At 48.3% G+C, this 12,936-nt stretch overlaps 1 protein-coding gene across 2 annotated transcripts in view; it reads left to right on the top strand.

Moving 5' to 3' along the window:
• Positions 1 to 12,936, top strand: part of PTPRA (protein tyrosine phosphatase receptor type A) — a 114,633-nt gene that overhangs the window by 44,203 nt on the left and 57,494 nt on the right. The window contains exon 3 of one of the 2 annotated variants that reach the window (XM_048303658.1): positions 12,832 to 12,903. In XM_048303658.1, the coding sequence (XP_048159615.1) occupies positions 12,892 to 12,903 (12 nt within the window). In that variant the 5' untranslated portion in view covers positions 12,832 to 12,891. Of the gene's footprint in view, positions 1 to 12,831; positions 12,904 to 12,936 lie in introns of those variants that run through there. The other variant, XM_048303659.1, reaches the window with a different exon arrangement.

Raw genomic sequence — 12,936 nt, 5'->3', positions numbered from 1 at the left:
AGCAGCATGGGGAATGCAAGGATGCAGAAATAGTACGAATCCTACTGGGTTGGGTTGTTTAGATCACAAAAACTACTTGCTTTTAGGGTTTTTTTCAGATATTTGCTCATATTTTTTGTCCTTGAGTGCTGTGCTTGAGTGAAAAACCCCCCCCCTCCCCCCCCACCCTTGCCTTGGGAGGTGCTGATGCTGTCAGTAGCTCTCAAGGCAGCTTTGCCACCAGGACCAGCCTGTCCTCCTCTCTGTTGCCAGAGAAATCCTCAGCCCTTGCAGAGCACTGACCTCCAGTTTATACTTCTGTACCTGGAATTCTCCCTAGAGCTGTGTTGTGCAACAGGGAGCGTGATTCCACATGTGTTTTATGTAAGCCGGAGAGGATTTCGGGTGTTGTGTTGGAGAATCAAAGCCCTATTTGGGGGAACCTGCAGTCTGACTATCCAGTTGGACAAGCTCAACTTTCCCTGCAATTTAAATAGACTCTGCCAGAATGTTAATTGTGCCAGGCTCCAGAGCTACCTTTTAACTCCTTAGGGGCGTGCGGGGTTTCCAAGCCACCCTCACTCTCCTGTTTCAATGGAGAACAACAGCTTTGGATGTCTGTGTCCTTCACCCACTCATTCCCCTGGAAAGCTTTTATGGCTGCAGTGTGTCCTTTGGGATAATCCAGGACATTTGAGCTCAAGAGGGTCCTTTCCTCCCACACCTGCTTGTGTGGAAGTGGGGATCTCCCTCAGAGCAGTTTTTACCTTTATTCATCCCAGAAATTCCTCCTCTTTGAGGCCAACTATTTGATACCTGTAACATCTTGGCACTTCAGTTCTGTTCACTTGTTCTCAGTTTATGGCACTTTCTTAACTAAGTTCAACCAGAATAAACAGCATCCAGAGAGAGAAATTCCAGTTTATTGTGAATATCAGCAACACTGGAGAAACAGCTGTTCAGTTAGGGGCAAACTCACTCAAAAATCATTATCTTGTTTATTAGAAGGCAAAAAAGAGCGTCAGGTGTCAGAGATAGAGAGGGGATCATGCCCAGTTTGGTTTGTTGTGGTATTGTGGGAACACAAGTGCGCTTAGTCCCAGCTGGAGCTGTGGCAAAACCTGTCCCCTGGAAATGCTGGAAGCTTTGCTGTTGATTTACATGGATGCAACCCTTCCTGCTCACAGATTATTATTATTTTCACCATCTGTGAAAGTTTCTGCAGCAAAACCTTCCTTCGAATAGAGAAGGTTTAGGATAGTAAGGAAAACAGGCATAAATTAGGGCAAAACCATTTGGGTTTGTTCTTGCCGCAGGGTGATAGTGGGGAAAAAAAAAGAAAATTAACCTCCTTTTTCCCAGGATACTGCCTTACCTGGAGCGTGTACCTTCCCTAAGTGGTGGCAGATGGATTTCTTTGTTTTTCTTCAGGCTTGTGAAGCATCCAGGATTTTTGGAGGAGCAGCTGTGTACCCCAAGAGTTAGATTGAGGTGTCTCCTTGCAGCCTGGCATATTCCAGCTGCTGCTCCTGGTAAGGTGGACCTGTCACGTGCAGGATCTTCTGATGCCATCGTGGACTCTGTGGCAGCTGGGATGGTCTTTAAGGTCCCTTCCAACCCAAACCACTCTGTGATCCTGTGTTGTTGGGGGTCTGAGTTCTTGGCACCTTCAGTGTTAATTATTTTTTTAAAGTTTAGGTAATTAATCATCTCAAACAAGTCCTGGTAGCTAAGGTAGGACAGGATGTCCATGTGGGAAGTCACTCCTGGTTGGAGACTTGGCTTTCGCTTGAGGGAAGGACCTGAGCAAACTTGAACCGAAAATGTGTGGGTTTAAATTTTAGAAAAAACCCAAACACAACTTTTTAAAGCAGCATTTTGTGTTTTAAACAAAGAATACAGAGCTATGGGAGACCTTCCAGAGAAGCAAAAAAATTATTTTATTCTTGGAGTAGGGTCTTTACTGGAGAAACAAAACTGAAACCCCCAAAGGGAACCGAGACCTGTGGCCACCTGAATCCTGCAGGAGATCACCGTGATGGATTAAAGGGAAGCTCCACAGCTGCACACAACACCTGCCACCACAGCTCAGTCAGAGCTTTCCTAGCCATGAGGAAGTCTCATCCATGACTTTTAGCTCCACTTTCCATCTCCAGTGTGCCCAAAGGTTACAGAATTCCCATGGTAGGACTCCCCGTGCAGAATTGGAAGGATCCTGCTGCCAGTGTGATGAGTCCTGCAGGTTTAGTGCTGCTGTCCGCTGTATCCCTCCAAAAGAAACATCAAAACTTCTGGCAGGAAAAAAATCACATCCTGGATCTTTTGCTGGTTTTGGGAATTTGGGTGGAATAGACCAGGAGGTGGCTGCTCCAGGGCTGCACCTCCAAACATTTGCCCTGTAGCCCCTTTGTGTTGTAACAACACCCTTAACACTTCCAGACCTAATGCACATGAGGGTTTGTGCCACAATTCTCTTGATCCTTATGTCTTCTGAGTCCTCATGGATTTCAGTGCTGTTTGGGGGGGCAGGGGGATTGTCACAACTCTGAATTTCATCCAGCCTAAAAGCTGCAGCAGAGCCAACATTACTGTTTGGTGCAAAGTGCTGAGCAACCCACAACAGAGAACAGCCTGGTCCTGCTGCGTGTCCATCCCTTCCCTCTTTGGAGTTACCACAGGGACTTTGTTGTGTGTGGGGGAGTTGTGTCCAGGTTTAGGTTGGATATTAGGGAAAATACCTTCACAGAAAAGATTGTCCAGCCCTGGCACGGCCCTAGAGTCACCATCCCTGGAGGGATTTAAAAGCCATGTGGATGTGGCACTTGGGGACATGGGTCAGTGGTGGCCTTGGCAGTGCTTGGGGAAATGGTTGAACTTGATGTTCTTAGAGGACTTTTCCAACCTAAATGATTCCACGATTCTATAAAATTGAGTGGATTTATTCACAAACTTTACTTTGACAGTGACTTTAGAGCCTGATGGTCAAGCCAGGAGGTGAAGCTCTTTTATGAGCACACTGAAGTGGGGTGGTGACAGTGGCAGAAATGAAACCCATTTTCCTTTGGTCTCTGCTGCTCTGGCTTAATTTTTTTTTGCCCATGTTTAGCTTTGTTAAAAGCCTTACTCTGCTCTGTCGTGATCTGCTGAGGGTTTGAGGTTCAGCTAGGGCAGGATGGGGTTGAGGTGGGACAGGGATGTGTAGGTGCAACAGGATGTCCTGACCAGCACTGATAACAGATCTGGAGATGCAGACGCCTGGCCCTCAGAAAGGGGCCACCAAAAAGGGTTCTAAGGAATCCAAGTGTCAGTGACAGGCAGAAAGGAGCTGTTGCTTTTTGAGCTTCATGACCTGCTGTAGCTCTGATCTCGCATCCCAGAGGAGAGAGGCACAATGTCCTGGCTACAACAATGATATAAATACAACATTGTATTTATATCCACAGCTCAGAAATCCATCTGTGAGAGGAATGAAGAATATCCTGTTGCTGTCCAATGCTATAACTTGCTGGAGCTTGATCCTTGGGTTGCTTCCTGAATGGTCACTCCATGTCCCTGTCCCTATCCCCGTCCCAACTCCTGCATGCACAGAAATCCCAGCCAAAACCACCACCTGACTCCTGCATCGTGTAGATCTGCTTTTAAACCAGATCCTGCTTGCCTTCAAGTGGATAAATCTCTGCCTGGGGCTTGGCAGGCTGTGGGCTGGGATCTGGTGGAATGATGGGCAGGAAAACCCAAGTGAAACCTCTCCCATCAGGAACAAGGATGTTTCCATGGCAGTGATTTGCGCTGGTGAGCAGAGCAGGGAGTGACAGTACAGGTGGGGTATGGGACACAGCCCATGTGTCCCTTGGTCAGACGTGGAAATTCTTGAATTTGACATTTGGCAAGCAAAATGCATGATGGGAAATGGGATTTATTTCCCAGAACTTTTAGGGAAGCACAAATCATAGAATCCTGGAATTATTTGGATTGGAAGGACCTTGAAGACCATCTCATTCCACCACCCTGCCATGGACAGGGACACCTTCCACTAGCCCAGGTTGCTCCAAACCCCATCCAGCCTGGCCTTGGACACTTCCAGGGATGGGACAGCAACAGCTTCTCTGGGCAGCCTGTTCCACTGTATTCATTCTCTCCCAAAATGTCCAGGATACAGCCCAGCCTCTTGCAAACTCTCGGTGTGTGTCCCACCTGCTCTGTTCACAGAGTGGGTTGGATTAAGACGCCTTCCCAAAAACAAAACCAGCCCTGAGCCAGCAGCAGAAGTTGTCTGTGAAGCATTTTGTGAGGTTCTGCCCCAATTCTGCCCCGAGGCCACTCATGTCCCCGGTGCACTGCTCAAAACCTCGTGTCCATTCCCCCTTCCCAGCTGCTCCCAGCAAACCCAGGCTGTGCAGAGGATGACTGGTCGTGTGAGTGGGTTTTTCCCCCCCTTCATAAGTTTGTTTATTCATTAAGGAAGTCAAAAGAGGAAGAGGAATAGAAAGGTTGCAAATGTTTTGCTTAGAAATGAGACCTCAGTGACTGGGCTGCACATTGCCCCGTGTAGGGCACGTTGGGCAGCTCCAGTGTCCTCAGTGGGAACTCAGGAAGACCAAGGTGCCCTCCCAAGGTGTGCTCAGGTAGGGTCACAGCTTGTTTGTGTATCTGCTTACATCCATATGGCCCAGAGTTCCTATGGAGCCAGGCTGGGAGAGCTGGGGTTGTTCAGCCTGGAGAAGAGAAGGCTCCAGGGAGACCTTTCAGCACCTTCCAGTGCCTGGAGAGGCTCCAGGAGAGCTGGAGAAGGACTTTGGACAAAGGGCTGGCGTGACAGGACAAGGGGGAATGATCTTTACACTGACAGAGAGTAGGTTTAGACTGGATATTGGGAAGAAGTACTTTACTCTGAGGGTGGGGAGGCCCTGGCACAGGTTGCCCAGAGAAGCTGTGGCTGCCCCTGGATCCCTGGAAGTGTCCAAGGCCAGGTTGGACGGGACTTGGAGCAACCATAGCTAGTGGAAGCTGTCCCTGCCCATGGCAGGGTTGGAACTGGATAGGCTTTAAGGTCTTTTCCAACCCAGACTATTCCATGATTCTATATGCCACTGTTTGACTGTCAAATCTTCACTAATGAAAGCCTCTCATGTACAGTTGTGCATCCACTGGCTTCCCAGAACGTGGCCCTTAAAGCCAGTGGCCATCTCTGCATCCCGGGAATTCTTTTATTCCCGACTCTATCACTTCAATTTGTAAAGGATGCCTCTTTTCAAACAGCTTTGCCCTGTCTCTTTGCACATTCCAATCTAAGAAACAGCAAGGACTAAGTTTTACAGGCACCAGGAGGTCATGGGGTGCTCCTGCTCCAGGGTCAGGCATCAGCCCTGCATCCCATCCAAGGGAGCAGACCTGGAGTGTAGCTCGGAAAATGCCAGGGAATGGTTTCTCAGTGCACACAGAGAGGGCGAGGAAAGGAAAGCAGAGAGATTTGCCAAGGGAAATGGTCCTGTTACGCACAGAGTGTTTTCTTTGGGTGTTTGTTTCCCACCCCTCGCCCAGGATGCGGAGCTCGGGCTGGGAGACTGAACCCGACGGGTTTATCTCAGAGTGTGGCATTGCTGCAGGCTCTTATCAGGTGTGTCCTGGGGAGCGAAACCATTTGAACAAAAGCCTTTCACCTCCATTTGTGCACAGTTCCTGCACTTGGCCAGGGGTTGGTGTCTGCACCGGGGTGGGATTGGTCCACGATTAATTTGTCTGCAAGAAAACTGATGGGTTTTTTTGGTCTTTAATGCATTAATTTTGAGGATGGAAATTCTAGGGTGGATTGGTACAGATGAACGAGGTTAGAAACACCAGTGAGGCTGTATGGAAGCACCAGCACCAAAATTAATTAGATTAGAATGATAGGATATTAGAATTATAGAATCATTTAGGTTGGAAAAGACTTGTAAGATCAGCTCTGGAAGGAGTTGCCATGGTTTAGAAGCGTAGGAAAGCTTTTCCTCCTGAAAACTGCCAGCTTGTTCAGCTGTCAGGAGAGAGCCGGATGCTTTCCTTGCTCTCAGCTGCTCCTTTAGCTCTGACAGGCTGTTTGCTGGGATGAAAGGAGAGACATCAACAGGCAAAACTGCGAGAGCTGCTGGCGTTTGTTGCTGTCACACCTGCGTGGTGGCACTGCCAGCACGGCAAACAGGCAGGTAGAGTAAATAACGCTGGATTTTTTTTTTTTTTTAGTTCTTTTCTACAAAAAAGGAGATAACGACTGGATGCTGTCCCATTTTCAGCCTAGGAATTGTTTGCCAGACTTGAATTACAGGAATTGCTGTAGTGAGGCAGAGCAGTTCCATTAACTGGGAGCTGGCAGGGGCTGGGGGAGGCTTCACACGCCGAGGCCCCGCGTTGTGCTCCCGTCAGGAACGATTAAAGGAGCTGTTTGTGATGGAAACAAAACCAAACTGGGCTGATGCTTTAAGGGGAAATAAAACAGGGAAGAATAACTTTATTGAGCTTGTTTATTAAATCTTGCTGTGCTCCCTTCTGAGCAGCAGAAACTGTTGGAGCTGCTGGTGCAGCCAGCTCGTGTTTTGTCTTTCCCTTTTTTGAACTGATTTGGTGTGGAGAGGCTTTGGACAAAACCTTTTCATAGCCCTTTGGCTTAGCTGCAATCCTAAACTGATCTGCTGGTGACAGACTTAAACTAATTATCACCAAAGAGTGCAGAGAAGAGGTTTTAAAGCTGTTGTTTTGATAAGATGATGGATGTTCAGAGAGGCTTGGGAATTATTGGGTGTTAAGATGCTGATGTTGGCCCGTGCCATATTCCATATTCCATCACAGGGAGGGAGAGATGAGTTTGCTTTCACTGCTAAACTACTTAGAGAAGGTTCTGCTTAAAGATGGGGAGGGGAAAGCCACCACCCAGGCAAGGGGAGCAGCAGAAGAGCAGAAGGAAGCTGGCTGCAGATTTTTTCCCTTTGTGTTTCAGTAATCCTTTGGCTCTACAGCTGGAGCAGCTCAATTCTGCTCCCTGCTCTTGCTGGAGCATCCCCCAGTTCCCATGTGCCCCTGCCCTTTTAGTGTTTCATCCTTTTGCCTTTATTAAAAACCATCCAGTTTCACCCCTTGCCACAGGCAGGGACACCTTTCACTATCCCAGGCTGCTCCAAGCCCCAATCTCCAGCCTGGCCTTGGACACTTCCAGGGATCCAGGGGCAGCCACAGCTTCTCTGGGCAATTTGTTCCAGGTTGCCCCTGGGCTGGTTTGGTGTTTCACATCCTTATTCTCTGAGCATTGATGATTTTTTTGGTGCTATACTGTGTTTGCCCTCACCTGTGGCGCAGTGAGTGTTACCAGATGGTTTACTCAAAGTTGATTTTTTTTAACACTTCTAGTAGTAGTAGTTTAGTGCTTGCTGCTCTCCTGCTGTATGTTTTTTAGCCAGGCAAAGTGCCAGCACGTCTGTTGGAGGAAAACCTCCTGGCTGGATCCTGGAGAATAAACCGAGCTCGAATTCCCTCTGAAGGAAGGGAGCTCAAGTCCCCCAGGGAGGATTTTTCATCATAACGGTCCCATTTGGTAAATTAGTGACCAGTTTTGGAAGGAAAACCGGATGACTTTGGGAGCATCCCCTGGTAGCCATAAGGAGGTGCAACACCAGCCCCTGGAGCTGGAGCTGAGCGTCACCAGCAGCAGCACAGCTGTTCTCTGCACAGGGACACCGACCACAGCCCTGCAGGTGTTGGGGGCTCAGGCTGCAGGATACCTGTGGGATAGCTGAAAAAAATCCATGTTTTGGTAAAAGCCCCTGAAGGTCTTAATAAAAATCCCTTGATAGTTACCTACTCCAGGTAGACCTACCTGTGCATGGTGATTTACTGATTTAACTGAGTCTCTGCTGTGATTCTTGGGGTGTCTTGTGCAGGGCCAGGAGTTGGACTTTGATGGTCCATGTGAGTCCCCTCCAGCTTTGGGTGTTCTACGATTCCAAAAGGAGAAGTTGTCACTTTGCAGTTTATTTGTTCCTCCCTTATCCTTGCTCATTCAGTTGGAAAGATTTAGGGTTGTTTTTTCCTTTTAGGGCAGGGATCATCAGGATACTCTGTGATACCTCCCTGATCCCAGCAACCCTTCCTATCTCTGTTGCAATTCAGGTGGGATTGGAAGGGGCACAGTGCAGTGGCTTTTGTGAGGATGACTTGTTTCTTCACGTCAGTTTGATAAAGCAAAGTGCAGGGGATTTGAGTCTTCTGCTCTTTCTTTGGTTTTCACACGCTTCAGGGGGTTGTTTTTCTGGCAGCCTCTCTCTGCAGCCACCTATAACTTGGTGTGTTTCATGCATCAGGGGGAGCTTAGGATGTGATATTTAGGAAGCAGAGAACAGAAACCAGCATTCCAGAGGAAGCAGATCACACCAGCTCTCCTCACCCCTTCTCCTCAGTATTTAGGCTTGTTTTGGGTCACTGTGGAGCCATGCCTGGCCCAGTGGGATCCTGGAGGAGCTCCAGCCTTTTCAGAGACAGCAGCTCCCTCACAGCGCTGTCCCAGAGGACTGTGGCAGATTGCAAACACTCTCAGCACAATCATACCATCCCAATTAGCATAATGATGCTGCCTAATTTATGCACAAATTGCCCTAATTTATGTGTGTCGATACATGTGATTAAAGCAAGCACAGGTGGAACAGGGTTTGGTCTCACCCAGCCAATGAAGCACAAAACTGCATCCACCCCAAAATGTGTGAAAGGTCCAAAATTCCTTCTTCCTCTTACTAAAATGTGGAGGTTTGTGTAGTTTTGCTCTGGCAGCATGAATGCAGTGCTGGGCAGGGCTAAACTCGTGGCAGGAGGTAAGAGAATAAAGGATTCCTGGGCTGAGATTTGCATGGATTATTAAATGCAGCTTTAATTTGCCGTGATACACTTGGGTTTCAGGTGGATTAACAGGCAGTGGGATTTGGGGCTGTCTAGCCAACTAATACCTGCCTTCCTTTTATTTTAATTATTTTAACAAGGGATGGAGGACTCCTGGAACTGTGGGCCACCTTCGCCAACCCCTGATCTTGAGCATTTTTGTGTGTAACATTTTCGACCATTAATATTCTCGATTAACAAAACTGCTGTTGTCATCTGAATTCCCAGAGCACTTTCTCAGTAGGGTTCTTCCAAAAAAAACCCTCTCAGACTGTAACCTTGTATTCCTCATTTTAATAAAAGAAATAGATAAAATTGTTCCAAATCACGAACTGGTTTGGGACAGAAAGGACTTTAAAGGTCATCTCGTTCCAACTTAATCTGACATCGTCTCCATCACATTACTCCCGTCCTAAATCCAAAACGCTGTACTAGCTACTGGGAAGAAAATCAACTCTATCCCAAAAATCCCCTCTAACTCAAAACCAGGACAACCTGGTCACAGCACCAAGCCTGTCTGAGTTTGAGAAGTGTTTGGACAATGTTCTCAGGCACAGGGTGGGATTCTTGGGGGGTTCTGCACAGGGCTAAGAGTTGGACTCGATGATCCTGCTGGGTCCTTTCCAGCTCAGGGTATTCCATGATTCTCACTGCCCTGGCAGACACTTGATGCTGAGTCCAATGGTCTCCTTCATAACTGAATCTCTTTCTGAAGCAACTTTGTGTAACAGCATTGCCAGAAATACCCGGATCAGGTCAGTGTTGGGTTTCCCAATGCTGCCGGGCTTGGAAAACTGAATTTTGGTGGTAGAGAATGGAAGTTCCTTCCTATATCCCATGTGTTTTCCTTACCGTTGGTGTGCTGTAACATCGTGTGCATTCCCCAAGTTATATTGCTTTCATCCAAAAATACACAACTAAGATATATAAATAATAATTATGAATTCTTATGGTATTCCCGGGGTCAGTGGGTTGCAGGGATGGCTTTCCACACCCAGCTGACTGCACTGGATCCTCCGGAAATAGCGTTTTGGGAGGCTTATCTGGCAAGAAGATTACACTGCTGGCACATCGGGGCACAGTGGGGTCGGGACAAGGCAGAGGAGTGGAAAGAATTGTGTGGGGCCAGGGCTGCAGGAGCCAAATGTGGGACACGCTGCCTCCTCTCAGCTCCGTGCCACATTTGCTCCTTGGCAGTTGCGCTTCCTGTCCATGCAGAAGCTGATTTCTGAGGCCCGTGAGTAATTTCTAAGAACAGATGTGGATGTAAGACACTCCTGTGAGTGTGTACAACAGGACACGTTTCGACTCTGACATACTCGAGTGCCCGCCTGCGCCGCGCTCCGTTCCTGTCACAGGGAACGAGGGCTGTGAGTCACTGCAACTCATGCATCCCCAATTTCCCTCTTCTCCTGCCACTGAGCCGTTTTTACAGCCACCTGAAGGCACAGCTGGCTCTACACCCCATTCACACACGTGCCATTGACATTGATAAGCTCTCTTGTGTTCATTCTGCCTTTGCATTTGCTGGTTTTTGTTATCTCCCAGTGTACACCGTGCTTTCAGGAGATGTTGTCCTTGTCTTGCAAGGAGCTGTGAGCGTGCACTGCATGAGTCTCGCTCCGAGCCTTGGAAAAACTCGGCTTCATTGCTGATTCCCTTTGAACTCTGGGATGGTGGGAGTAGCAGCAGGGGAGCTGGAGAAGAGGAGGCTTTGGGAAGACCTTCCAGTGCCTAGAGAGGCTAAAACAGAGCTGAAGAGGGACTTTGGACAAGTGCATGGAGTGATGGGACGAGGGGGAATGACCTTAGGCTGTAGGACAGTAGATTTAGATGGGATATTAGGAAGAAATTCTTGGCTGTGAGGGTGATGAGGCCCTGGCACGGGTTACCCAGAGAGACTGTGGACTTCCCATCCTTGGAAATGTCAGGCTGGACGGGGCTTGGAGCAACCTGGTCTGGTGGAAGATGTCCCTGCCCATGGCAGTGACGCTGGACTTGATCATCTCCAGAGATCCCTTCCAACCCAAACCATTCCATGATTCTGTGATTCTCTTGCACTTAGCACCATCCGAGGCTGTGTTTGGAATCTGTCAGCCTTGTGAATGAAGGAATAAATGGACCATGAAAATATTGACTGCACATTTGCTTATGCCAACCTCCTAACTCGGTCCCATAAAATTTACTGCTGTTTAAATGCACAGTGCTAACCAAAGGATGGAAGGGCTTCAGCCCTGCTGCACGGGGAGGAGAGGACAGGCTGAAGGCTGGACTGAATTCCTGCAGCCCTCAGACCCCTCTGCCCCAGGACAGCAGTGTTCCTGGGAGGTGTTGGGAAACGCTGGATCATAAGGAAGAAAATGCAAGTGGTATGGGGGGAACACCAGCAAGTCTGGCACATCTGAGGTCACTCATTTAGAGCCAGAGACAAGGGAAAGCAGATGCCTCAGCTGTTCTCCAGTTCCCTTAAAAAAGAAATACCAGGAAAACAACCCAGCTCTCCTCCTCTCTGGCAGATCCAATGTCTTTTAATCTGCTCTGTCTCACAGCTTCTCTTACAGTGGAAGTTGCTGGTGGTCTGCTTGGGTTAAGCAGCAATTCTGGCAGCCTTCTGAGCAGACGTGATCTCCAGGTCTCGTTGCTTTGAAGCTCCTGGTTCTATCACACTCGACTAAATCAGACTTTTTCTACTCTGTGGAGGTAGAAAATCAGCCCTATGCGCCCATCTGATTGCAGTGCTGAGACTTGTCTAATTGAACAAGTGCTCGAGTCAACACTTGAGCAGGATGAAAAACAATGAGGAGATCACCCAGGGATTATGTCTGAGCTCCACAGCTCCTGGCACCGACACAGCAGATGGCTGGGTCGCATCCTGCCCAAGGCTGGGCAGGAAAGATGTCGATAGGAAAATAAATATTAATTTGGTTCAAATGTATTCAACTCGAAATCCAGAAGTGCCTCAGGGGTCTAACTCTGTACTTCATAGCAGCAGCCCAGAAGATGGGGTTAGTTGGGGGTTGGCTCCACAGACTCCTGCAAGGAGCCCCACTGCTGCCTCAAAGCTGCTGTGGGTAAAAAATATTTTGGGAAGGGGAGCTGAGATGCAGGGAGTGGAGACAACTTGGCTGGGCATGTAAAACTGGGGAGCAACCAGGAACAGTCTGGACATGGCGAGTGAACCGGGAGCCCTGCTGGGGTGGCTGTGCTGATAGAGCCAGGAATCCAAACCCGAGAGCTGCTGGGGAGGGAGGTGGTTTGGGCAAAAGTGTGAGAACATCATGAACATCCCTGCAGGTCTCCAGCCTGTTCCTTATAGGATCACACTTGATCCTACAGCCAGAGTCTGTATCCAGAGAGGTTTGGGCTTGGGAAGGCGCTGGTGGCTGTGCCATGGGTACGTGTCCACCAGAAATCCTGATGACCCCCATGTGGATTTCTGTCCCCTTCCCTTGGGGTGGAAGTAAAAGAACACGCACAGAACTGCTTTTCCCAATGCCCAAACTTCTGTCTGGGGAAATACACCCTCAGAGGAGCCCAAAGTGATTGTGGTGCCCTCACTACAATAGAAATTACCTATTTCCTCTACCTCTGGACCTTCCTAAACTTTATTTACTTTTACCCAAACAGCAGGGCATGTATCAGGCCAAGCTGGGAATGTCAGTCTCCTCATCCATAACTGCTGCTGCCCTGTAATTCCCTCCTGCCACCTTTTCCCAAAAGCACTTTTAACCCTGGAGACTCCCACAATTTTGCTTTCTGTATTTAAAAGTTATTTTCATTTTTTCGAGTGCATCTGTAGCTTGAGCAATAATGAAAAACTGCATTTTGCTTTTTCATCTGGCAAAATGAAGTGGAATTGCCTTGCTGGCAGAGGTAAAAATGCTGTTTCCCTAAGATGTTTCTGGATTCTAACTCTTTGGTTTTAAAAGCTTTTTTTGTTTGTTTGTTTGTTTCCAGGGGGCAGCACTGGCAGAACCTTTATGGGCTCCTAATGACGTGCAAGTGGACGATTGACTGATGATAATTAAGGTAGGAAGAGGTGCTGTTAATTTTGGCATCTTC

The sequence above is a fragment of the Corvus hawaiiensis genome, chromosome 5, assembly GCF_020740725.1.
Source record: "Corvus hawaiiensis isolate bCorHaw1 chromosome 5, bCorHaw1.pri.cur, whole genome shotgun sequence".
In the NCBI taxonomy this organism is placed as follows: Eukaryota; Metazoa; Chordata; class Aves; order Passeriformes; family Corvidae; genus Corvus; species Corvus hawaiiensis.
This window is presented reverse-complemented; position numbering and strand designations above follow the sequence as displayed.